This window comes from Gobio gobio (assembly GCF_949357685.1).
Source record: "Gobio gobio genome assembly, chromosome: 5".
Lineage (NCBI taxonomy): Eukaryota > Metazoa > Chordata > Actinopteri > Cypriniformes > Gobionidae > Gobio > Gobio gobio.
The window spans coordinates 19009696-19035975 of record NC_137101.1 but is presented as its reverse complement, the minus strand read 5'-3'; the positions used below and the strand labels follow the sequence as shown (position 1 = coordinate 19035975).

The 26280-nt window shown below is 41.7% G+C and overlaps 1 protein-coding gene across 12 annotated transcripts in view; it reads left to right on the top strand.

Annotated features, from left to right (window-relative positions):
* anks1b (ankyrin repeat and sterile alpha motif domain containing 1B) overlaps nucleotides 1–26280 on the top strand; it is a 239810-nt gene that overhangs the window by 181645 nt on the left and 31885 nt on the right. For all 12 annotated transcript variants that reach the window (XM_079818229.1, XM_079818230.1, XM_079818227.1 and 9 more), the window contains 2 exons: nucleotides 10235–10333; nucleotides 14384–14536. In XM_079818229.1, the coding sequence (XP_079674355.1) occupies nucleotides 10235–10333; nucleotides 14384–14536 (252 nt within the window). The remainder of the gene's footprint in view (nucleotides 1–10234; nucleotides 10334–14383; nucleotides 14537–26280) is intronic.

The following is a 26280-nucleotide window of genomic DNA, read 5'->3' as shown; positions in this document are numbered from 1 at the left end:
GGTCTCTGTAGGACGGAGCTTCTGAAAAGGCCTTCAGATACAATTAATATTAAATGGAGGTCTGCTGCTTCTCTCTGATGTGCTAGGCTTGTAAAGTTTCTCTGAATGTTATTGCTTTTCTTTTTCTTCAAATAAAGTTGATATAAAAGACTAACTGCATTGCGTAGTCGCAGTGTTCCCTCGGTATTAGGAAGACCATGAATACATCACTGGCCTGAAACATTTAGTTGGAACAGTGTGTCATTTTACAAGTAAAATTTTAAACAGTGCTCTCAGTCTGAAAGAGCCAGGCAACAGCATTTCCTGAGAGAGAGAGAGTGTCGGAGAGATGATAGTGGTACCTCACTTCAGGACCTCTGGGAGTCTTGAGATGAACAATTTAGCGTCTTTGTGCTGGTCATTTATCTTGCTCTGAACTTTGAGGATTTGAGATGGTGTATGTTTCTTTTATGTGCTGGTGTATCCTTCACACTGTTTGGATGCTAGAACATTCACACGCTGACATTATAATTTTGTAGTAATGTAATATATTTTAATATTAAAAGACATTTTCTCCACCCCTCAGAAGGAGCATGTTTTATTGTAGATGACATTTTTGGAGATACCTGGAGATCTTTTAGGAGAAGTTTGGTGGATTTTTTTTGAGAATTCGTTGGTGAGAATGGTGTGGCAGTTTATCACAGATAAATAAATGTTTATTTTAAGGAAATATAAAGTTGTATACTGTACATTTTAGCATCACAAATCCAGGAGTACACGGTCATTTGAAGGGGTAGTTCATCCAAAAAGGAAAATTGTATCATCACGTTGTTCAAAACCTTTATGATTTTCTGTGAAACAGAAAGTTAATATATTAAAAAAGTATAATTTTGTGGTGTGTTTTGCTTTGTTTTGTGTTGTGTTGTATGTTCATACAATGAAAGTCAATGTGGTCCAGTGTTTTTTTAGCCCCCGTTCGTTTTCATTATACGGACAAAAACATTTCTTCATAATATTATAATTTATTCTTTCCTTTCATGTTGCATAGAATAATGAAAGTCATATAAAGTTGGTTGTGTGAGTAAATGATGACAGTATTTTTGAACTATTCTTTATTTGGTGATGTATTACTTACATTCAGGCATTTCTGGTAGCAGCTTTTAGCACATCTGTATGAGAATTGAGATTATTTAGACTCTTTAGGGCTACAAGTTGATTAAAAAATTTCAATAATTATTAATTATTAATAATAAAATTATTAAACTTTTGTTTTTACTTGTCCCAATTTTTTAATTCCTATAAAAAAGTTCATATACAGTCAAATAAAAATTTATTTAGACACCTTCAACATTTTCTCACATTATCATAGTTTATTCATTTAGAAAATGTTAATAAAATATGACAAGAGCTCAGAGCTAAAACGGTGTCAGAACAAATTCATCTTGATAATGTCAGATAACTTTGATAGAAAGGAATGTTATAGATTACAATCAACCAATCAACTGTCAGAGGTTAAATTTAAGTACACAATTAATACCAATTTAGGTCAACTAAAGACCAAGCAATGCTTAATTTTGTTCAGTCTGTGGTGTAAAAGGTCACATTCAAGAAAAAACTCTTAAGCAAAACATGGTCAGGTCAAAGTGTCTGAATAATTTTGGTCCCATATTTGTATCAATTTTACTGGTAGTCCGCTGTATGAATAATTTTTGTGTATAATATGTCACAGTTTACTTTGTTTTGCTATCCTCACTTACATAAATTAACTATAGTGTCCTGCACACACTAGTAAAAATGAATATCTGGTGTCTGAATTTTTTTTGGTTTGACTGTATATATTTTCTTTCAAAGTGTTGTGGGTTTATTTCCTGAATGTTAAATAAAATACTGTATATTAAATTTCCCCCCTTACCCGAAGCAGTGCAGTGCTGATCTTCTCATTAGTGATGTTTTTCACTCATTGATCTATTTCATCCCTCTTGAGCTTCCATTCATAAATGAATTTAAGGCAGCGAAAAGAGAAGTGCTTTTTTAAAACTTAAAAAAGAATCTCACAGAACACAGTGAAACAGCTCAATGAATGCATTGTTTTAAAGATAGTTAAGGAAGTATTTCATCTAAAATGGTAACATTTTGGTAGCACTTTTAATTTTACACATATGCCGAAATTAATTCACCGTAGGCCTACCACACTACTCATACTACAGTATGCATTATGTTTACTGTGCAGTTTCCAAATTGTCATTATGCACTGAATACTCAGATGGCCTGTTGCATTTGCCTAAATTTGCAGAGCACACCAAAAATGCTATGGACTCAGCTAGGCCTTTGAATTGTAAATGAACGTGAATTATCCAGTGTAATTTTACACTATTTTATAAACCCATTATTTGATCAAACTGCTAAGAGTTAAGACTTTACACAAGCTTGGATTGAACATGTATTATTTTCTAAGATGATAACTTAATGCCGCTTGCTGAATTAAACATGCAGTGTAATGTGACAGCAATGAAGGATAATACTCTTAAAAAATATTTATCTTTGCATAATGCTATTTATAAAACAGCAGGCAGTATACAGTATGCAGTAAGCAGTGAGCTTTCAGCTGGTCTGTGCTGTGATTGATTAGTAATGTCTTGGGACACCTGCAATGAATCTTAGTCTACTTGGCGTGCCATTACTCTGGTCTGGATTGTATGACTTTGAATGGAGCAGATGCTAGTGCTCAGAGGTGATTTTATCAGCTATAAATTATACTTGAGATGGATCACCGAGGTTATCCAGCTTTGTGGAGTGATTCAGGCACATCATACCTGCATTATCTGTCTGCATGTTTTCATACACCTTGTATTAACTTGTATATCTTTGTGTGTGTGTGTGTAGATGGGAAAATCACATGGTGGAAATGAGATATTATTAATTCTATAATTGGGAAGGTGTGTGTGCGTGCGTGCGTGCGTGCGTGCGTGTGTGTGTGTGTGTGTGTGTGTTAGGAATAGTGTGTATTTTCAGAAATCTGGCCCTGTTGGTAGGAGGTTGATTGGTCTGTTTGGAGTTAGTGAAAGGTCATTAAAGGTGAAACTCAGTATGAAACAGCAGTTGCTTAATAGCGCTGTGTGTGTGTGTGTGTGTGTGTGTGTGTGTGTTGCACCTGTGCGCATCAAGTTGGAGGTTGTTGATTTGAATACTGTTTGATGGCCTTTTGGATCTCCTGATTGGGTTGTTCGCGCAAACTGAAGAGGGCAATTTTTTTAATTAGAGAAAATTGCAGCTTATGCCTTATTTATGTGTCCATGTAAACTAGATGGAAACTGCCTAAGAATAATGATAATATTTTTATTCATTATTGTTAATAATAATAGTACTTATTATATTTATTTATGTAATTATTTATTTTATTTATTTATTTTTGTTACAACTTCGACACATTGCAGTGCACAATAAATAGCATATTATTATTTTTTTGTTTTGTTTTGTAACAACATTGACATGCACCAGTTTATAGTAAAACAAACAATTAGATTTTTACAGCAGGACAGTAAAGTTATGTAGTAATAATAATAAAAATTATAATTATTATTATTTTCTTAGTTTATTTGTTTTTGTTACTACTTCAACATGTTATTATTGCAGCTTTGTAGTAAAACAAATGATGTTTTACTGCAGTGCAGTAATGTTGTGTAGTATTATTATTAATAATAATATTAACAATTATTGTTATTATATTTATTTGTTTGGTTTGTTACTACTTCAGCACGTTGCAGTGAACCTTATAGTTCCCTTTCGTTCAGTCACTACGACGTAACGTTAGTGACTAACGAATGGGGGTTTCGCTTAGAAGCCTATCAACTTCGAGTTTTGAGAAAACGCCCAATGGCGTGCCAATGCCATGGGGCATGCGGAATTTGCATACGTAGCTCCGCCTCACTGCGTGAGTATATAAGGAAGTACGAGGCAATATCGCATTATGTTTCTGCTTTCGGAGCCAAGAGTACCTACCTCTTCACTCCTACAGCCTTCTGAGACTCTGTCAGCTTCTTCGAGACGAGCAGCTTTCCAGTCGGTGTTGGTGTGACGGCGCGTTCCAGTGATCGCATACTTCCTGCCTGCTGATCTGTGCAGTGGTCTGCATCCAGCTGGTGTGTGTTTCCCTGGGCGCTTCGGCATCGACTGTGAAGTTTCCTCTCATAAAAGAGCTTGCACGTGACGCGTCCTTTTCAGGATGTTTCGTCCGTGCACTTCTGGGTGCGGTAGATCGCTTTTTTCTTTCGACGGGCACGAGCGCTGTGTGACGTGTTTGGGCTTTCAGCACGCTCAGGCAGCGCTCGTGGATGACTCATGTTCTCTCTGCGGGAACCTGGCCATCTCAGTGCTACGATCGAGACTCCGTGAATTCCGTGCTGATGCCGGAACGAGAGTCCCCTCCGTCCCCCCCCAATCTGCGGTCTCCTCTGGAGGCGGCACTTTGGCTGGTGACCAGGGTGATCTGAGGGTGACGGTGTGGAATAAAGCTCCGACGCTAGTTCCTCGGCCCACACCCCCCTCTCAGGCACTTGACCCGGCCCGCGCTCAGGCGTCTACATCGGGGCCGGCTCCTGCTGTCCCGACTGTGGCGTTTGGCGCGGCGGAGGAGGAAGTGATGTCTATCGCCGCATCACAAGGTGGGCTGGAGTCATCTGAGGATGAGGATTCGGCTGTGCTGCCACCTTCGGGTGTCCCAGCATTGCCCGAGTCGGACCCAGAGTTGACAGCCATGCTCTCTCGGGCCGCCGCAGCGCTTGGACTGGAGTGGAACCCTCCGCCTCAGCCCGAGCGTTCGCGGTTGGATGATTGGTTTTTGGGGGCGGCGCGTTCGGACACCCGTCCGGCCGCTCCTCCAATACCTTTCTTCCCCGAGGTGCATGAAGAGGTCGCGCGTTCCTGGAAGGCCCCGTTGTCTTCCCGTGAACGTTTGGCGGCCTCTTCCGCCTTCACCTCTCTCGATGGAGCCGCGGCTCATGGGTACACTGGGGTCCCCCCAGTCGAACGTTCTGTTGCGATGCAACTGTGTCCACAGAGCGCTTCGTCCTGGCGTGGTGACCCAAAGCACCCCTCCAAGGCCTGTAGGTTTTCGTCATCTCTGGTGGCGAAGTCCTATAGAGCTGCGGGGCAGGCCGCCGCTTCTTTGCATACCATGGCAACTCTTCAGGCTTACCAAGCCAAGTTGCTGTGCGATATGCACGAGAGAGGGGCTGATCCAGGGCTCAGCAATGAGTTGCGTGCCGCCACCGACCTCGCTCTCCGGGCGACGAAGGTGACCGCGCGCTCCCTGGGTCAGGTGATGTCCACAAATGTGGTCCAGGAGAGACACTTATGGCTCACCCTGTCTGATATGCGCGACGCCGAGCGAACACGTTTCCTCGACGCCCCCATATCACAGGATGGGCTATTCGGCGGAGCGGTCGAGAGCTTCGCCCAACAGTTCTCGGCCGCTCAGAAGCAGACTGAGGCAATAAAATACATCCTGCCCCGGCGGTCAGCTGCTGCCTCCACCCCACCGCCCGCGCAGGTGCCTCAGCCTGCTCGCCGCCGAGGACGTCCTCCCGCGGCTTCCTCCGCCTCTGCGCCACCCAAGCAGCAGCCTCCACCCGGGCCGCGCAGAGGCAGCCGCAGGAAGGCGTCCCAGTCCGCTCCAGCCCCGCAGCCCGCGAAGAAACGCCAGGCTAAGCGGCGCTCCTGATGCGGACGGCTCAGGGATGGGCAGTTCTTTCCAGGAGATGGCGGCAGGGCCGCTCCTTCCCCCGGTGGAGGGCCGGGGGAGAATCTTTTGTTCAGCTGCTGGCCCCCGGGTCAGCAGCACCCTAATGTGGTTAAAGAAAGAACTGACAAACCCATCCCTGAGCCCCCAGAGATCGGTGACGGCAGTGCGCGCCACCCTCGGGTCACGCCACTCTCGTCCCTCTCTGTCGCCAGCCCCCTGGCAGAGCAGACCCCCGTGGAACGCGAGTCCTTCCCTGGTCTCCTCTGTCAGGGCGCAGCCGTTAACCGTGCTCCGACCCGGGGACGCCCAACAGCCTCCCCTGTCCGCGCCGGTAACGCTGCCTCGCTGCCCCACCCGGGGTACGCCTACTGTCCGTATGACCCCGTTGGTGCAGTCTCTGGAAGCCTGGCTTCAGCTTCCGGGGCTGTCCCGCTGGGTTGCCCGGACCGTCAGGCTCGGCTACGCGATTCAGTTCGCGCAGGCTCCTCCCCGTTACAGGGGAGTCCGCTATACCGTGACCGGGGCCCATGCCCCCGTCATGCGTGCGGAGATTGCCACTCTACTGGCGAAGGGTGCGATCGAGCCTGTCCCTCCAGCCGAAATGAGGTCGGGGTTCTACAGCCCCTACTTCATTGTACCCAAGAAAACCGGTGGGTTACGGCCAATCCTGGACCTTCGCATCTTGAACCGATCCCTTCACCGGCTTCCGTTCAAGATGTTGACTGCGAAACGCCTTTTCGAATGCGTTCGTCCGGACGATTGGTTTGCAGCGATCGACCTGAAGGACGCCTACTTCCATGTCTCCATCCTTCCTCGACACAGACCGTTCCTACGGTTTGCTTTCGAGGGGCGGGCATACCAGTACGCAGTTCTCCCATTCGGGTTATCTCTGTCCCCTCGCGTCTTCACGAAGATCGCCGAGGCAGCCCTTGCGCCCCTTTGGCAGCACGGGGTCCGCATCCTGAACTACCTCGACGACTGGCTCATACTAGGCCACTCTCGAGAGCAGGTTTGCGGACACAGAGATCTGGTTCTCCACCACTTAACCCGTCTGGGCCTTCGGGTCAACTGGGAGAAGAGCAAACTCTGCCCAGTGCAGAGGATCTCTTTTCTCGGTATGGAGATCGACTCGGTCGCCATGTACGCGCAGCTTTCGAGCGAGCGCGCGCAGTCTCTGCTGACTTGCCTCCGACAAATCGAGAGCAAGAATGCGGTTCCACTGAAACTTTTTCAGAGGCTCCTGGGGCATATGGCATCTGCAGCCGCGGTAACGCCGCTCGGATTGCTTCATATGAGACCGCTTCAGCACTGGCTTCGCGATCGAGTCCCGAGATGGGCATGGCAGTCTGGCACGCTCCGGATCCAAGTGACTCGGGCCTGCTTACAGACACTCACCCCGTGGTCGAACCTCAGCTTTCTACGGGCCGGTGTGCCCTTAGAACGAGTTTCCAGGCATGTTGTCGTATCGACGGATGCCTCTGCCACGGGCTGGGGTGCCATGTGCAATGGACAAGCAGCCGCGGGCTCCTGGACAGGACCCCAGCGCCTCCTGCATGTCAATTGCCTCGAGTTGCTGGCAGTACGGTTCGCCCTGCACCGCTTCCGAGCGTTGCTGAAGGGTCAACATGTGCTTGTCCGGACAGACAACACGGCCGTAGTAGCGTACATCAACCACCAGGGCGGTCTACGCTCCCGCCGCATGTCTCAACTCGCCCGCCATCTCGTCTTATGGAGTCAGAAGCGCCTGAGGTCCCTTCGTGCTGTCCATATTCCGGGAGTCCTGAACCACGCAGCCGACGAGCTCTCGCGGTTTCAGCCTCTCCCGGGAGAATGGAGACTCCATCCCCGGACGGTTCAGCTGATTTGGGAACAGTTCGGCGACGCACAGGTAGACCTGTTTGCCTCCCACGACTCTTCCCACTGCAGCCTGTATTATTCCCTGACCGAGGGCACGCTCGGCACGGATGCACTGGCGCACAGCTGGCCGCGGGGCCTACGCAAATATGCGTTTCCCCCAGTGAGCCTACTCGCACAGCTTCTGTGCAAGATCAGGGAGGACAAGGAGCAGGTCCTTTTGGTCGCCCCGTACTGGCACGGCCGGACCTGGTTCCCCGAACTCATTCTCCTTGCGACAGCCCCTCCCTGGCCTATTCCTCTGAGACCGGACCTCCTCACTCAGAGACGGGGCACCCATTGGCACCCGCGTCCCGACCTTTGGAACCTCCACGTGTGGCTCCTAGACGGGACCCGGCAGGTTTGAGTGGCCTACCACCTACGGTGGTCGCCACCATCACTTCCGCTAGGGCAGAGTCCACTCGGCATGCCTATGCGTTGAAGTGGAACCTCTTCGTCACCTGGTGCTCTTCCCGCCAAGAAGACCCCTGGAAATGTCCGATCGGGTCCGTGCTTGAGTTTCTCCAAGAGGGGCTGGAGCGAAGGCTGTCTCCCTCCACCCTCAAGGTATATGTGGCCGCAATATCTGCCCACCACGATCTCTTGGAGAACAAAAAGGTAAGTCAGCACGACCTGGTCATCAGGTTCCTGAGGGGAGCTAGGAGACTGAATCCTCCTCGCTCTCCTCTCGTACCCTCTTGGGACCTCGCAGTAGTACTAACTGCTCTGCAGAGACCTCCCTTTGAGCCTTTGCGGTCGGTCGATATTAAGTTTCTGTCTATGAAGACGGCTCTGCTGACCGCATTGGCCTCAGTCAAGAGGGTCGGGGACCTGCAGGCATTTTCGGTTGACGAAGCGTGCCTGGAGTTCGGGCCGGCTAACTCTCACGTGATCCTGAGACCCCGGCCTGGATATGTGCCCAAGGTTCCCACCACTCCGTTCAAGGACCAGGTGGTGAACCTGCAAGCGCTGCCTTTGGAGGAGGCAGACCCAGCCTTGGCATTGCTCTGTCCAGTACGCGCTCTCCGCGCCTACGTAGACATGACGCAGTGTTTCAGGACCTCAGACCAGCTCTTTGTCTGTTATGGTGGAGAGCGGAAGGGAAGTGCTCTCTCAAAGCAAAGGCTGTCTCACTGGATAGTGGACACCATTGCTTTGGCTTACCAGCAGCAAGGCCGACCATGTCCCCTTGGTGTGAGGGCACACTCCACCCGGAGTGTGGCTTCCTCTTGGGCTCTAGCGCATGGCGCCTCGCTAGCAGACATCTGCAGAGCTGCAGGCTGGGCGACACCCAACACATTCGCCAGATTCTACAATCTCCGAGTGGAGCCAGTGTCCGACTATGTACTCGCCCCCCCGAGGGGCCGGTGATGGACCAGGTTCAGGTGTCTTCGCTTGCTCGCCACTCCACTCCACGGACTGGATACGTGCGATATTTTCCTCAGGTGAGCTCCCCGAGAGCCCTGAGCTCCTCCAGCACTGTCGACGCCGACATCAGTTCAGTCTGCCCTCTCGAGCCCAGACCCTCATGTCCGGCCAGGTGCCCCATGTGCATGGTTCCCTCCGGCGACCCCCACATGTGTATTTCACCGTAAGTCTCCGCAGTGAGCGGGTTTCTTCCCTTGGCGTGTCCCCGCCACCCCTAGGGTTAAAAATCCACCTTCGGCTGGTACCCTAGAGATCTTCCATATGCAGCCCTCTCCGGGTCATATGTGTCTCTTAAGTCCTCCCCACGGGTAGGCATCTTGGCATTCCCTCACTGGGATATGCTTCCCAGTGTACCTTGGTAATCCTGTGTTAAGTGGGAGTCCTTCGTCCGTACTAGTCTTACGACAGGGAACTCACACTTACGCAGGGCGCTGGAAGACGGCTGAGTGGCGGGATTAGATTGGGACCCCCATTCGTTAGTCACTAACGTTACGTCGTAGTGACTGAACGAAAGGGAACGTCTCGGTTACGGATGTAACCCTCGTTCCCTGAGGAGGGAACGGAGACGTAACGTCCCCTTGCCACATCAGCTGTGTTGCCTGGAACGCAGGAGTTCAGTCTTGGCTCCTCAAGCAGGTAACATAATGCGATATTGCCTCGTACTTCCTTATATACTCACGCAGTGAGGCGGAGCTACGTATGCAAATTCCGCATGCCCCATGGCATTGGCACGCCATTGGGCGTTTTCTCAAAACTCGAAGTTGATAGGCTTCTAAGCGAAACCCCCATTCGTTAGTCACTAACGTTACGTCTCCGTTCCCTCCTCAGGGAACGAGGGTTACATCCGTAACCGAGACGTAGTACAACATTTTTGACGGTTTGATTGTTTTTTTTTTACTGCAGGGTAGTAATGTGGTGTAGCATTATTATTAATAATATTAATAAAAAATATATTAATATTTAATAATATATATATATATATATATATATAATATTTTTTTTGACGTTTTGACATTTTTTATTTTAACTGCAGGGTAGTAATGTTGTGTAGCATTATTATTAATAATATTAATAAATATTAACAATTACTATTATATTTGTTTGTTTGGTTTGTTACTACTTTAACACATGTTGCAATGAACCTTATAGTAGTACAAATTATTAGATTTTTTTCAATATTTTCTTGTTCTTCAGGGCAGTAATGTCGTGGAGGACCAGGACCTGCTGGAGATCGGGATTTTAAACTCTGCACACAGACAGCGACTTCTTCAGGCTATTCGCCTGCTGCCCAGGGTGAGTACAGACATCAGGGACTCCTAGGGCTCTCACTGGGTGCCTCTAGCTCCAGAAATATCAGCTAACAATGTATTCGAAACCAAATATGTTTATTTTTGTTTTGTTTTTTATTTAACACTCCCTTACTGTTCTCCCCTTGATCCAAATCTGTAGGATTTTTAAACAATGTTCATGCTGCTTTTTAGCATACAATGGCAGCAAATAGTGGCCAGTGGCTGTAAAGCTATACAAATTATACATGGGCTTCACTCTAGCTGCTCTTTCTAAGGTAATTATACATGACGGTTCATTATGTAAGGTCTTTATACACCACTGAAAACATAGTTATGTATATTATCAGGGGTGCAAACTTGTCACCTTTCGACAAAATTCACTGTTTTCGAAAATGGAGTGGGGGTAGCCAGGGCAGAGTCACGGTGAATGACATCTCTGAAGTTACTCATTCGTGTGAGGTTTCTGTGCACAAAAAAGTTGTATTTGTATCCATTTGTAAGCATTGAGTTGTAAAAACAAGTAATTTTAAGCCTTTGAATCGCAGTCAGCAGCAAAAGACAACTCATTTGTTTATTTGCGTGAGAGACTGTTTCTGACCGCTGTCTGAGAGAGTTTTGAACAGTTATATTTGCCGCTTCATTGGCCTTGAACGGTTATATATACAAACGTATGTGTCAAAATGCCCATCTTTGCAAGTATCCTCGTAAACACAGTAATTTATGTCTTAAATGAAAGTAAACAAGTATACTGAGAAAGATGGACCCAGAGCCATAAAGAAACCCAGGCAGCGCTTAAAGCGACATCTGTCTAATTTTCCTGCTGTCTGTCATTCATATTGATCAAACAACAAAAGAGAGAAAATCTCTCACTGCTCTTGACTAATCCACTTTTGTAACTTTAATCAGAGTAACTATATATTCAATTTACACAATGAAGACTATGCAAATGTTTTATACATATGATTAATTTATGCAATGCATATTGCATTTATTATTTATTTGTTCTCCTGTAGTTTTTTTTTTTGGTTCTATAGAGACCCCAATATTTGACCCCAAAAACAAGCGTTTAAGGGCACAAAAATGGATAAAGGCAATTGAGACAGAGCGCGACATGCTATATTACACTGAGAACTACGCCCACTAGAGGGGAATGTAACCAGCGACAGGAAATATAATATATAAAACTGACATTTGGATATTTGACTTAACAGTGTCAAAATGTTTACTGCACACATAGGCATACTGAGGCATACTGAGTGTCAGGATCCCAAAATGTACACATTCTTCCTGCTAATGCTTCACGTTTTATTGCCTGTATCCTCTTTTGTCTCCTTAAACGCTCGTTTTTTTGGAGGGGTCAGCAGCTTATAAAAACGTATTTATGTGTTTTTTAGCATGTTTGCTGTACACCGTCACATATCAGCTTTTAGACATTGTTCTTTTTTTTTGTTATAAGTCATAAAGGACAAGGAGGCAGCCTCACGCAATACAAAGTCAATGGAGAGCGTTGGATTGTTTCCCCCCCCCCCCGGTGTGGGCGTGGCCTAAATGCGCTCTTGTCTCTATTGATTATAATTACTTTCTTATTCTTATTTCATCACTAACTGCTTACTTGTCTTCAGTGAGCTTTGGTTTTATTTATTTAGGCTAGTAGTTCTTTGTGATATTGACATTGGTGACAAGAATTGTGAAATTTATATGGTATCAAAAATGTTGATTTCATAAAATCCTTATTTAAAGCAAAAATAATTATATCATGGGTCATATTGCCCACGCCTATTAAGGTAAGCACCTGTTAAATAAATGTTATGATGAACTTTCAATATTTCAGTAATATGTCAAGCTTGGAACTGTTAATTAGCCGACTTTTATTTCGATTTTCCCTACTAACATTACTATTTTGCCAACGAATGCAGCTTTACTATCATAACCACAACATAATAAAAAAGCTATTTGTGTACTCTTCACACACAATATATTCTGGTTTGCCCCAATTAACACCAACCTGTGAAATGCGGGGTAAATGTTTTTTTTATTTTAATTTTTTTATGCTTTGTGGGGGGGAGGAGCGGTCTCTTTGCTTTTTGTCACCTTTTTTTAGTTTGCACCCCTGATTATATTGCATTTTTGTCAATAGATCCTCCTAAATATTACACAATGCACCTTTAAGTCGCATAACATCAGTTAATGGAAACGCCGTCATTTCGCAATAGTTTTTTTAATCAACATTTAGAAAATATTGCACAAATTTTGCGCAAATCTGTAATGGAAACCCATCTTCTGTTATTGTAAATGTAATGCGTCACTCGTAAAATATTGATATGTAATGGTCAGGCAATCCTGATTGGAAGGACACTGAGTTCAGTGACTTACACAAAGACACTGAACTGGAGAGCATTGTATTAAGCTCACTCTTAAAAATAAAGGTTCCAAAAAATTGTTTTTTGCAGCGATGCCATAGAACAGGAGTGGGCACTTATAGTTCTGGAGGGCCACTTTCCTGCAGAGTTTAGTTCCAACCCTAATCAAACACACTTGAAACAGCTAATCAATGTCTTCAGGATTGCTAGAAGGCTACCGGCAGATAAGTTTTACCAAGGTTAGAGCTAAAGTCTGCAGGACAGTGGCCCTCTAGGACTGATAGTGCCCACCCCTGCCATAGAAGAACCATTTTTCATTCCCCAGAAGAACCTTTCAGTAAATAGTTCTTTAATGAGCCATTTTTTTCTTAATGTGAAGAATATTTTAATATAACCTCTTCCCACTATAAAGAAACTTTTGTGCAATAACGTTCCATAGATGTTCTTCATGGAACCATAATTGGCAATAAAGAACAGAGTGTAGCTGTGCGAAACACATGCTGACTATTAAAATTCTGTATGTGATACATGTGTGTGTCATGGATTTCATTACTAAATGAGGTTTCATGGTATCCACATTTATCACTCGTTCCAGAGTTCACCGTCCCCCAAGAGAACTCGATTTAAGACCCCCTCTAGAGTAATCCAGCAAAGCCTCTGATATTGCCATATAGGAGTATATGTGTATGTGCAGGGGACTCGACATCAAATAAATCTCACTTGTGTCCCAAACAACCTTGGACTCCCTTTCGCCTTCACAGTCTCTGAAAGGACCCCGCAGAGGGGAATGGTTGTGTGTTCTGATAAGATAGAAAGGACACGCATGTACGTGCACACATACTAATGTGCAAAGCTGCTTTTGTTCAAACATATGTGAAAACCTCAAACATGAGTGGAGAGGGGTGAGTTTAAAGGGATAGTTCACCCAAAAATTACAATTCTTTTCCATATAAGTGAATGCTCCAATAAAGCATCATAAAATTGGTCTATACGACTTGTAGACTATATATAATACATCTTCTGAAGACATGCAATAGCTTTGTATGAAGAAAACACACAATTTAAGTCGCCATTCACTATAATTTTCTACTAATACTGACACTTTTATGTTGCTTCTTTTGTTATTTTGGAGCTCAATGGACTGAATCCCCATTAAGCTGAAATATAAGGAAAAGTAAAGGATGACGGCTTTCATTTTTAGGTTCAAAATGAAAATTATTCCTTTAAAAAGAAGTTGGATTTAAGATTAAGGACAGGAAATGGTTTATGTGTGAGAGAGAGAGATATGAGAGCTCAATGTGAAAAGAGACAAACTTTTCATCTGCAGTCAGCGCTTTCAAGCTCTGCTTTAGCTGATAGCTTCTCTGCATTTACATTTATGCATTTGGCAGATGCTTTTATCCGAAGCCTTTTGCAGTGTATTCAGTATATGTGCTTTATCAATAAATATGGGAATGATTCCCTGGGAATAAAACACAAACAGTTTTTGTTTTGTTTTGTTAGTTTCGCTCTATCTGCTAGACCAGCACCAAACCAATGAACCAGAATTAACCACGCTAGTTATCCAAGCAGGTGTTTCCAGCACAGAATAACAACATTTCCTGTTATTGGACCTCTGTTCATAGCCCAAACTGTGTCCAGCCTCTGGTTATGTTGCTGATATATTTTTTTAACGTGTTGTTTCCGTGTTCAAGGTGCGGCCCATTGGTTACGATGGAAATAACCCCACCTCAGTGGCCGAATGGCTGGAGTCTCTGGAGCTGGGAGACTACACCAAATCTTTCCTCATCAATGGCTACACCTCCATGGAGCTGGTTAAGAAGATCTGGGAGATCGAGCTCATCAATGTAAGTCCTGCTTACCTCACTTCCTGTCCGTTGCTAAGTTCTGACCACATTCATGTATTTGTGTTTGGCTCTTAAAAATGTACTGTGTCCCCACTGGCAAGGAAAACGGAGAAATATATGGAATTAAAAAAGGAGAGATTCCCAGACCTGGAAAAGTAATGGAAATTGTAAATTAATCTTAAACATAATTAATATAATATAATATAATATGGATAATATAATAAATATGTGCTGTCAAAATTTGTGTGTTAACACATCTGATTAATTGTTTTGCACGCCAGTATTGTGTGCACCAGAATCGAGTTCTCTTACGGTTGAACAAACAATAACACACAGAATTTTGCCAAAATGACCGTTTGGTTGAGTATTCTCAGAAGAGCAGTCTTAAATTAGTTAAATAATGTCTTAAATGAACTTAAAGTGTTGTGTGAAAATGAGATGCATGTGACAGCGCGTCAGATCTGCGTCTTAACGTGACAGCGGCCTAATAAACCAGTTGCTGTTTTTTAACAGTGTCTGTTATTAATGTTAATCAAACAACAGGTAACAGAGACATTTTTAGCTTTAATAAGGATTAATTTATATTTCATTTATAATTTTTGCAGTGCAGACTGTTTGATATCTATTCAATTTCTGTAAATATGACATTTATTATAATGGGTTTTTGTGAAGATTGTTTTAAAGCCTAATAAATGTTCAAATTGATAGCTTTCAATTTTTACTGTAATGTTGAATGTCTATCGTAAATGTAAAAAACAAATAAAAAAAAAATCTCATAGAGACATCAGTAGTTAGTATCAGTGATACTGGCCTTCATTCATAAAAAGATGCCATTACAACAAATATTTAAAATATACTGTCTTTAAATTGTTTCTATATTAATTTGGAGAGTAACTGTGAAATTATTACAATATTAAAATAATAAAAACTCCAATTTTTTTAATTGTGATTTGTTACAGAAAAAAATGTGTGATTAATTAGTACATTTTTAATATAATACACATTTTATTAGCTATAAATCACTCTTATTGAGTTCTCTTTGAGATCTCTTTAAAATGATTTTTACAAATCACTATGATGGAAAAGTCATGGAAATTCATTGATTAAAATGTGTGAACCGTGTATACACACACACACTCACACTAAAGTGTTTAGCTGTATATTTTGTTAGTTGTGTGAGTGCTGTTGGAATGAAGCTGTCTCTTGGAACAAGATTTGCTGAAGATTTGACCTTTGAAATGACAACCAGAGGTTGTGACTGTGAGACATCATACTGAATCATTCTGACATCCTATTGGCCGATTTGTCGTAATAGAGTTTCAGTTGGCTCTGAATGTTGCCTGTAATTGTATTTGTTTGATGAACAATGCTGTCCGATCTGTCTTGCTTTCGACTGCAGTGAAACCACAGCTATAATGGTAGCGTCTCCGGTAACAGTAGAAATTTCTGTATAACTGGATCTGTTTTTTGAAATTTTATTAGTGTAGTCTGTACGTTTGGGAAATATTTCTGCAGGAGAACGTAGTAAATATCCAGACACTCATATTAATGCAATAGTTTTGAGCTCAAGTCTATATCAGACAAAATGAAGGCATCTTTATTCCTGCAGCCCACGTGTGTAAAATGGAAATTATGATTTTTTTTCTTCTTTGTTGGATAGACTAAATGGCATGTTTGATGACAGTGAGATCACGTGATGTGTTGCTTTAACAGATTTGGTGTTAAATGACTCTAATTACAGCCTCACGTATGCTAATTTCACTCACTTTTCAGCCGAGAGAGAAAGAGAAACAGAGAAAGAGGGAGCAGATTATATAATAATGTGGGATGTGATTTCTTCAGCTCTTGAAAAAACACACACACACCCACTCGCTGTGGAAAGTAACTAGAATGCTGCAGTGGTAATAAACACATGGTATGGCCACAAGAGGGAGACAGAGTAAGGAAGATTTGTGATTTTTATGCTTTTGAATGAGTCAATTTAGCAAAAGGTTGTTGGACGTTATCTGCTTGTGTTCGCAAATGTGTGTGGTGACCCTGCGTCTGTGGTAAAACACACCACTACAGTTTGTGTGCGTGTGTGTGTGTGTTGCTAACATTATCATTCCCTCAGGCTCAGTGTTTAATTAATACACTAAGCTTTATTAACACTGATGTAGGCGGAATGTTTGCTTAACAACACCACTGTGCACATAGGAAGCTCTACACATGTTATGATCGTTGTGGGGTGAATAAATGTGTTTAAAGAATGTTAGCACAAAAATCATCAATCATTTTCTCACCCTCATGTTGTTCAAATCCTATTTCTTTTTTTTCCTGTGGAACACAAAGGAGACGTTTAGAAGAATGTTCGCTCTCCTCTCTTCCATATAATGGACGTGGATGGGGACTGCAGCTGTCAAGTTCCAAAATGGACCAAAAAAAAGCTTTTTGTAAAAGTGTTCTGAAGCCATATGTTAGTTTTGTGCAATGATAATCTCAAAAGGAAATTCACTTATAATTTTTTGTTAATTGATATAAAGATGAAATCAAATGAAATATAAATATTCAATGAAAAACTTTTTTTTTAAATGACTAACTAAAATTGAAATAAAAGTAAATTAAAGCTAAATAGAAATATTTAAACTAAAATTAAAATGAAATCATAAAAATAAAAGCTAATTCAAAATATGTATAATAGTAATAATAGTATATTATAAATAATACTAAAATAACACTGTTCTACATGTGATTGGTCACGTCATATTGATGTCAAATATATGAATGAAAGTAGATAGTGGAAGGCAACATTTAGACCAACATAATTCTTCAGAATTATTTTTTTATAAGCTATAATCTTCAGAAGATTTGGTATATAGAGCACAAATCATATGGACCACTTTTCAGATACTTTTAAATAGCCTGAAATCCTATTCACTTCAATGGAAGCACAATTTTCTCCTTTTGTGTTTCATTGAAAGAAAGTCATACATGTTTGGAACGACATGAGGGCGAGTAAATGATGACAAAACATTTGTTTTTTGGTTGAACTATCACTTTAAGAAGATTAGACTGTTGAAAAATCAGAGATGAAAAAAGCAGGTGGTGAGAGCAATCTTCTTTGACTGTGTGTGAGACTGTGTACGGAATGGGACATTCTGAACTTCCTCTAATGAGCCTCGATTCAGACAGATCACAGAGCGCCTCAGTCTCATTTACAGCAGAGAGTTCAGGACAGCGACCCGGGAGACAGAGAGAGACTCTCCGAGCGAAAGAGAAGACACTTTATGCAGTGTAGTACACAGCAGTGGCCTCGTCCGAAGCCAAGAAGAGAAAGGGAGAGAAAGTGACTGAGGGAAACAGGACAGAATGCTGCCTTGTTATTTGCGTTTTCTAGCGAATGTCATCCTTAAAATAAAACATGGTGACCGATAGCACATCAGTAGCAGTTTGGTTCAGAATTGAGGAGCGATAGTATGAAGAGAGAAAGAGGGCAATGGGGGAGAGAAATAGCGTCTGTGGAGTAGTCCAGATTAAATCAGCTCATAAACGCTCAGGGCAACAGATGCGGAGGCTACTGGACAAGACCGTGACAAGATGTGTCACTGTCTTATTGCTGTTCGCAAACACAATTACTCAAGCACACTGTGGTGTTATAAGGTCAAAGTTCATTTTATATCAAACTGTGAAACTGTACTATAGGTCAAAAGTGTGGGGCAGCCATTACTCCAGTCTTGGTTCTCAAGAAAGATTTATTGGTATTATCAATGTTGAAAACAGTTGTGCAGCTTAATATTTTTGTGACAACTGTGATAATTTTGTAGATTCTTTTGTAGATTTGGTGAGAATAACATTTAAATCAAGGCTTATCTAATTGATGATCCAATTTGTCACCTGACTTAAATACAGCTTGATCTTGCTCTTGGATCGCCTGAGATCAGTCCATCATTTCTTTTGTTCAAAAATCCCATCTTCTTGCCAATTCTTTTTAAAACTTCATGAATGTCATTAATGTTTGCAGCTGTTTCTCAAGTTGTAATACACCTTCTGTTCACTAGATGGCTCCAACATTCTTTTGTTTTGGCCAGTGAACTATGTACAATTCAAAATTAAAATATTTATTGGTATTATAAAGAAAGTTTGCATTGCCAAAGCATTGATAATATTATATATAAATGTACTAAGTACTAAATATTATATAAACTGCTGTTTTTCCAGGATTCTTTGATGAATAGAAAGTTCAAATGAACAGCTTTTATCTTAAATAAAATCTTGTGACATTATAAATGTCTTTATTGTCACTTTTAATCAGTTTAATGCTTCCTTGCTGAATAAATGTATTAAGGTCTTTAAGTTCTTTCCCCAAGAAAATAAATAAATACATTTGTACTGACCCCAAACTTTTGAACGGTAGTGCAATGTTGCAAAAGCTTTCTTTTTCAGATAAATACTGTTCTTTTGAACGTTCTATTCATCAAAGAATCCTAAAAACAAATGTTTACTCAACTGTTTTCAACATTGATAATAATCATAAATGTTTCTTGAGCAGCAAATCATCATATTAGAATGATTTCTGAAGGATCATGTTACACTGAAGACTGGAGAAATTATGCTGAAAATTCAGCTTTGCATCACAAACATAAATTACAGTTATTTTACATTTTATATTACATTTTTCAATACATGTGTGTATTTTTAATCAAATAAATGCAGCCTTGGTGAGAATAAGAGACGATCAAAATCTTACCGATCAAAAACTTTTGAACACCATTTAAATACATAAAAAACAATAGAAGTATCTATGTTTAGTGGTTTGCGAGTGATTTGAGACATATTGCATCATTTTGGTAACACTTTAGTTTAGGGTCCAATTCTCACTATTAACTAGTTGTTTATTAGCATGCGTATTACTAGGATATTGGCTGTTTATTAGTACTTATGAAGCACATATTAATGGCTTATTCTGCATGACCTTATTCTACATCCCTAATCCTACCAATACCTAAACTTAACAACTACCTTACTAACTATTAATAAACAGTATTTAAGAATTTATTGAGCAAAATTTGTAATTAATAGTTAGTCAATAATGAGAATTGGACCCTAATCTAAAGTGTGACCATCATTTTTAATATCTGTGTGAAGTGTTTAATGCCACTTTCAGACCAGCTTTCAGTTTTCTTTTTCTAATCACACATTTATTTCACATGAACATTGCTAGAACTACAAGAAATGATCATTTTACATGTCAAAAATCGGGCAAAACGCAGTTGCCATTGTGAGTTGCGCTAGTTTCATTGTGAATATTAAAAAATGACCAAATTACGATCATGTTTTTGACTTTGAACAGTTCTGGCACACAGGTTTTTGCCTCCCAAAGGAGAAGCTGAGTAATTCTCTGTGAGCAAGCAGAGACATTGACGTAAAGCAAACGAAGGCCACTGAGGTCAAACAGCAATGCCTTTGTGTTTGTATGTTTCTTATGTCTCAACAGCGTCATTCCATGCGTGTAAGAGCCTGTAGGTGTGTGTGTGTTCACCCTATTAGAGAGCGGTAGACTTGCGAGTGTGTGTCCGGCCTCAGGGTTACCACAGGCATTCATCTGATAATATTCATAACAGGGCTCAACATGTCTGCTTTCCCAGAAGCTCTATGATTGCTCTCTCACACACATACAAACATTATCGTAACAGTACTTTTTATTTTCTATGTTGTGACCATCACTGTAAAGGGAAATTATTATTTATTATAATTATTGATTTTTACCATCTCTTAGTTGTAGTTGGAAAATCATGATCTTAATCCCCAATCAAAATCCATCCAAACCAGCCTGGAATTGTTTTCAACCAAATGGAGTATTTGGACACTTATGGACGGGCGGCCGCAAGCCTGTGGCTTTTTAAAATGCACTCATATTGCTGTGGTAGTTTTCTGTTGGAAGGTGAATAAGGTCAGCCTCCATCAGTTTACACGAATGGTTTTGGGTACAAGACAGAAATGTTTAAAATGCTTTATATGACATTTTTTACGACTTGTACGGTATGTATTTTTAGCGCAGTTCTGATTGTTACCATCGTGTATAATGTATTTAAATAGCGCTTGTTCTTTCATGTCACATGTTGTGCCAAGTTGTGTTTCCCGGCAGCCGCTGGTTTTCTGGTTAATGTTAGCCGTGCTTGGGTCGTGTTGGTAGGCGGTCAGAAGTCATTTAGCTCGTAATAATAGTTTAGCTCGTTTTTTTGACAACTGTTACCCGGTTGCCATGACTGCTAGCGGTAGTTACCATAGAGACAGCTTGCGTGAAGTACGGATGATTCAAAACTGACGTGTTTGTGTGTGAGTAAGTGTGTAAGGGCATGTATCCTTTAAGTGTGCGTGGTCCAACACTTACGATTCACAGACTGTGTGTGTGTATGTGTGTGTGTGTGTTATAATGAGTTTCCATGTCCTTTGTGTTGCATTCCTGTTTTCATTACTTCCTGTCACCTCTCCAAATGCACAGATTGCAAATTGTCTTTTCTTACACTAGCAGATGGCTACTGCCTTCGTTAACACAGCAGGCCCATCAAACACACACACACACACACGCAAAGTCTCCCCCTTTTTCTCTGTCTATCTGTTCTTTCCTTTTGGCATCCGTATTACACTCCCTCACACCTTAACGATGACAAAACATTTGCTTTAATACCAAAAGACACATTGAGGGATGTTCTGTATATGTAAGTGTGTGTGTGTGTGTGTGTGTGTGTGTGTGTGTGTGTGTGTGTGTGTGTGTGTGTGTGTGTGTGTGTGTGTGTGTGTGTGTGTGTGTGTGTGTGTGTGTGTGTGTGTGTGTGTGTGTGTGTGTGTGTGTGTGTGTGTGTGTGTGTGTGTGTGTGTGTGTGTGTGTGTGTGTGTGTGTGCTGTATATGTATGAGTGTGGGTGGGTAGGCCTGTGGGTTCATGTGTTGAATTGACGCATACTGACACACATTTTTGGCACATGACCATGCAAGTGTTGTTCTCAGGGTGGGGGTGAGCTGAGATTATTCCCCTAGTACAGATCCTGCTGATGGGTATCAAGATGATCCAGTGGCCCCTCACGCCCCAGCGGCCCGTGAGAGGGCTGTTTCTTAAGGACGGTCACCAAGCGCCCTCATAAAAATAGATTAAGCATGACGTTCATGAAGGAGGCTTGGGTTTCAAACAGTAAAATGTATTTATTACACGGCTCAGTGGAATACTGGATTCTGATTGGTCTTTCCGCAGTCAAATAATATTATATAATTATATAACAATCGCTGAACTGTTTAGCTGAACGTTTTTGTTTTGTTATAAATATAGCTGGCCTGGTTTTGTGTCAGTCTGTCAAAGCTTAGCAAAAATCTGTCAAAATTAGCAAAAATCTGTCAAAATGGTAATTTTAATTCTTACAATATTTCGGTTGCACTTTATTTTACAGTATGTGTACTTAACTAAGAAAGTACTGATTAATATAAGGTAACTACATTGGTTAAGGTTAGGTTTAGGGGAGGGTTCAGGATTAGTACCCAGTTATTGTAATTACTATAATAAGTCTGTAGTATGTACATGGGGAACAGGACTACAAAATAAAGCTCTACCAACATTTCTTGTCAAATATATAATAAGGGTTATAAGGTTGTCTGTTTTGCATCATAACAGACACAAAACTATTTGGGCGTATTTTGCGATAACAACTTTACATTATGCCATAAACTAGTGCTAAAAAGTTGGTACGGTTTTTTTAATGCTTTTGAAAGATGTCTTATGCTCACCAAGTCTGCATTTATTTGATCAAAAATAAAGCAAAAAGCTGAATTTTCAGCAGTACTCCAGTCTTCAATGCAACATAATTTGTCGGAAATTATCTTCAAGAAACATTTCTGATTATTGTCAATGCTGAAAACAGTTGTGTAGCTTATGACAAGCCTGATTCTTTGATGAATAAAAAATATTAAACAACAGCATCTATTTGAAAAATTAAATTATAAACATCTTTACTGTGACTTTTGTTCAATTTAATGCATATAAAAGTATTAAATTCTTTTAAAAATCTTACTGATCCCAATCTTTTGAACGGTAGTGTATTTGTGTAATTACTAGTGTTTTTAAATGTTAACTTTAAGTGAGCATTAGATGAATCACAGGTGATCTAAATGGGGAAAAAAATTGTGGAAATTGGCACGTACTATTAAGTTTCCATTATCTGTTGATAATTTGCGCAGTTAAGAGTTTTCGCTTGCATAAAATTAATAATTAATAATAATAAACATTAACAAAAAAGCTCTCATATCGACGATAACCAATATGGTACAGATATATCAAGCTTTTTGTGTAAAGAGGCAAGTAAAGAGCTCTGTTGCAGAAATCTATTTCCGTCAGGTGTCTTTATAAAGTATAACCTGTATGTACGTATATCCCTCACACATTGCGAATGTCGGGAGCCATAATTGTCATGTCTGTGTTTGTGTACTAGCCTTAAGGATTAGGACAGACCACAAGCCAGTTGGATTAAGGCCATTTTAGGCTGCCCCAACAAACAGCAACTTCTACGCTTGTTGGGTTTCATTGGATCAATGTGTTAATCCTGTTGGTGTTTGTGTTTGTGTATCAGTGTGAACATGACAGTCATGTTTCCCAACAGCCAACTCTGAAATGTTGGCAACCAGACTTAGGCTGATGAGAACAAATGAGACCATGATGAATGTATCGCAATCTTACTGCAGTGTGCAGTAGCCGAGCGCTGGAACTCACGTTAAACAATGAAGCTTCGGAGAGAGAGAGAGCGAGAGAGAGAGAGAGAGAGAGAGAAATAGAGAGCGAGCGAGAGAGGGAGGGGAAACAGATATGGGAGAGTGAGGCGGAGAAAGCAGAGAGTGAGTTAAGGACGTTCAGTCTCCCGTCTCACACTGCTTCACGAGTCGAGGAAACGGTCACCTGCGCTGCACTCCCGCTACGGCACGCGAACGCAGCGGCTTCTCGCTGGATGGGAGCAGGGTATCCATAGTAACAGGCGGAGAGCGTGAATGAGGAGCAAGAGAAGGCAGGAGGAGGAGAAAAGAGTGACGTGTTCAGACAGAGATCGTTGTTGCTGGAGTACAAACCTCTGCGGTTTGATAGCGTGAGAAGCCTGGAGAAGAGAGACTGAAAAGATCTGCCGCCACACAAATATGCATGTTCATTTGAGCTTTGAGGTGATGCATCACAGCGCTTTATAAGAGAGTTGAGGCAGCTTGTCAAGGCAGGTCAGGACACTCGCAAGGGCTCTTGGATGTTTGGGAACGGAGGACTTGACTGCACGAATGAGCGCCGAAACTCTGGGTAAGTCACTGGCACTGGAGGAAGAGTGAAGCAGAAGGTGGATTATAAGGGATTGTGCTGCCTCTAGTTGTTTTTTTTTTTTTAGATTAATGCACTGTTAAAGCTTTTGTTCTCTCGCTGCAGCACCAGCCACTGTTTTCTTGCATTTTCACCTGCTTTTATTGCTAAACATTGACCGTTTCTTTTCTATGTCATTGAGTGATTTGTCATCCCCAGCTACTGTAGTTTCTTTATTACTTTGGTGATTTTACGCGTCACACTCGATTTATACGCTGTTCAGTTTACAGTATATGAAGTGCGTGTGTTCACATGCAGCGGTGAATGCCTTAGTTTGAGTCTGTGTATGTGGCTAGTTGACATTTAAAATAGTTTTAGACAGAGTATTGCATGTACCATATCGGTTATCAGCCAAAATTAGATTAAAAAAAAATAAAAAATCAACTGATACTGTGTAATTAATAGTGAATGCTGCTCATTCCCATATTTTTACATTTAGATTACTTTTGCTGTCATCTAACATTCACTTAAAGTTAATCTTTATAAAAGATTAATACTTTAATAAGGCTATTAAATAATCTTTAGCAAAAATCACATGTTTTAAAATGATTTTTGTAAATGTTTTTATACATTTATATGTTTTATTTTATGAATTTATATAGTTCTGTATAATGTATGTTGTATATTCAAATCATTCTGTAATATCACTCAGAATGCCTCAACTACCCATGTACATTCCTTCATTGTTGTGTGCGTGTATACACTTGCCTCCTGGACTTTCTAAAGCCAAAGCGTTAACCTCATGGCCCACGTAATATTTAGATGACAGAGCGATGACTATGGGATGAAAAGGCAGGCAGACGTCTCCTTTTAGGTTGCATTAGTTCAGTTCTGCAGTCAGCAGTGAAAGAGTCACGAAGGATCAGAACAGAACAGCAGTGAGGCGGTGTTGCATAATGAAAGTGGGACCTGCTGTGCTATGGATCAGCCCTGGTGTATTAAACGTAATCTCACAGCTACGCCATCCACATGTGGATGGGGCTTGAGGTGTAAGCTTCCTCATAACACAAATAAAGCTGCCAATAAGCTTTGAAGTCTCGGAGGGTGTGCCAAAATGTTCTCACAGAGCTTTTCTTTCCTTTTAACTTTGCCAGAGGCTAGATTTTTGGAATTTTTTGGGGGGTACGTTTTTTACCGGGGTGGGGTTTTTATGTAGTTCACCACAGTTCCAGATGGTTTTTTCCTGTCAAAGGAATGGAGGAAGTTGTTCGGGGATGCTCTAGTTTCACACACCTTATTAGCATTAATGAGTCTGAAGGTACAGCACTGCAGTGTGGATTGAAAACGCACACTTATGCATTCAGGTAAACTGTACACTACTTTAACTTGGTCATTTTACACTAGCTATAACTGAGGATTTAATATAAACCAAGTTATTCACAATTCGCTCTGTAATACCAGATTGGCGTATATGATTTGAAGTCTGCCATCTTTGCTAATTTTTGATGTTTTTTGAGCCAATCACCTGAGCTGCATATAAATTACATTATGACATCATGATTTGAGCTGATTGGCTGAAAGCCCCACAGGAACATATACAGTCCAAAGCCCTTTATTATCTACTGTCCTGTGCTGTGATGTCAAAGCCAAAATAAAGGAGGATAAAAGTTAGTTAAATGCTTTTTCGCTTCCAGGGTGAAGTACAGAGCTTATATCCCTTGCAAAATGTTTGCCTGTTTGTGTGTGTGTGTGTACTCACATCAGCCTATATAGCATTTATCTTTTGATCAATTATTCAGCATGGCTTCAGTCCTGTCCAGCCACAGAGCAAGTTATTTCACTGTCTTAAAGCATTCCACAGATTTGCGTTGAATTTGAAGGCTCAAATCTGCAGTTTAGAAGGAAGAGCACACAGTCCTTCTTAAAATAAATGGATCAAACGCGAAGCTACTTCCCAGAATCTTCTTCTCTGGACAGTCCAAGTTGTCCTAGAGGTAGCTTTTAGTGTTTATATTTCTCTTCAGCGGATGTCAACTTGAAGTCCCGTCTCATTTAGAAACGTCCCATGTTGCGGAAATAAAAGGGGTTTCGAATCCCGCTTCATGTTGGCTTTGAAGGAATGTGTTACACATGTAGTACTTGACTGCAGCGTCTGCACTGATCTGATCCATCATCACTACAGTCATATCAGACCTGACATCAGGCAGTTGAGCGTAAATCTCCTCCTGCCGTCTTAGCTAGTGATTTTACACCGCGTTAACAGGCTACAGTAGTCACGTCTGACTTTTTTGAGCCAGTTATGAATAAGAATTTGTCCAGTTAAGAGTTTCCGCTTATATAAAAGTAAGATCTATCATTCTGTGTAGGGTGCAGGCGCCATGCGAGGACACTTCCGGGCCCTCTGCTGGTTTATCCTGTGGTGTTTTGAAGCTTGGATCCAATCAGCG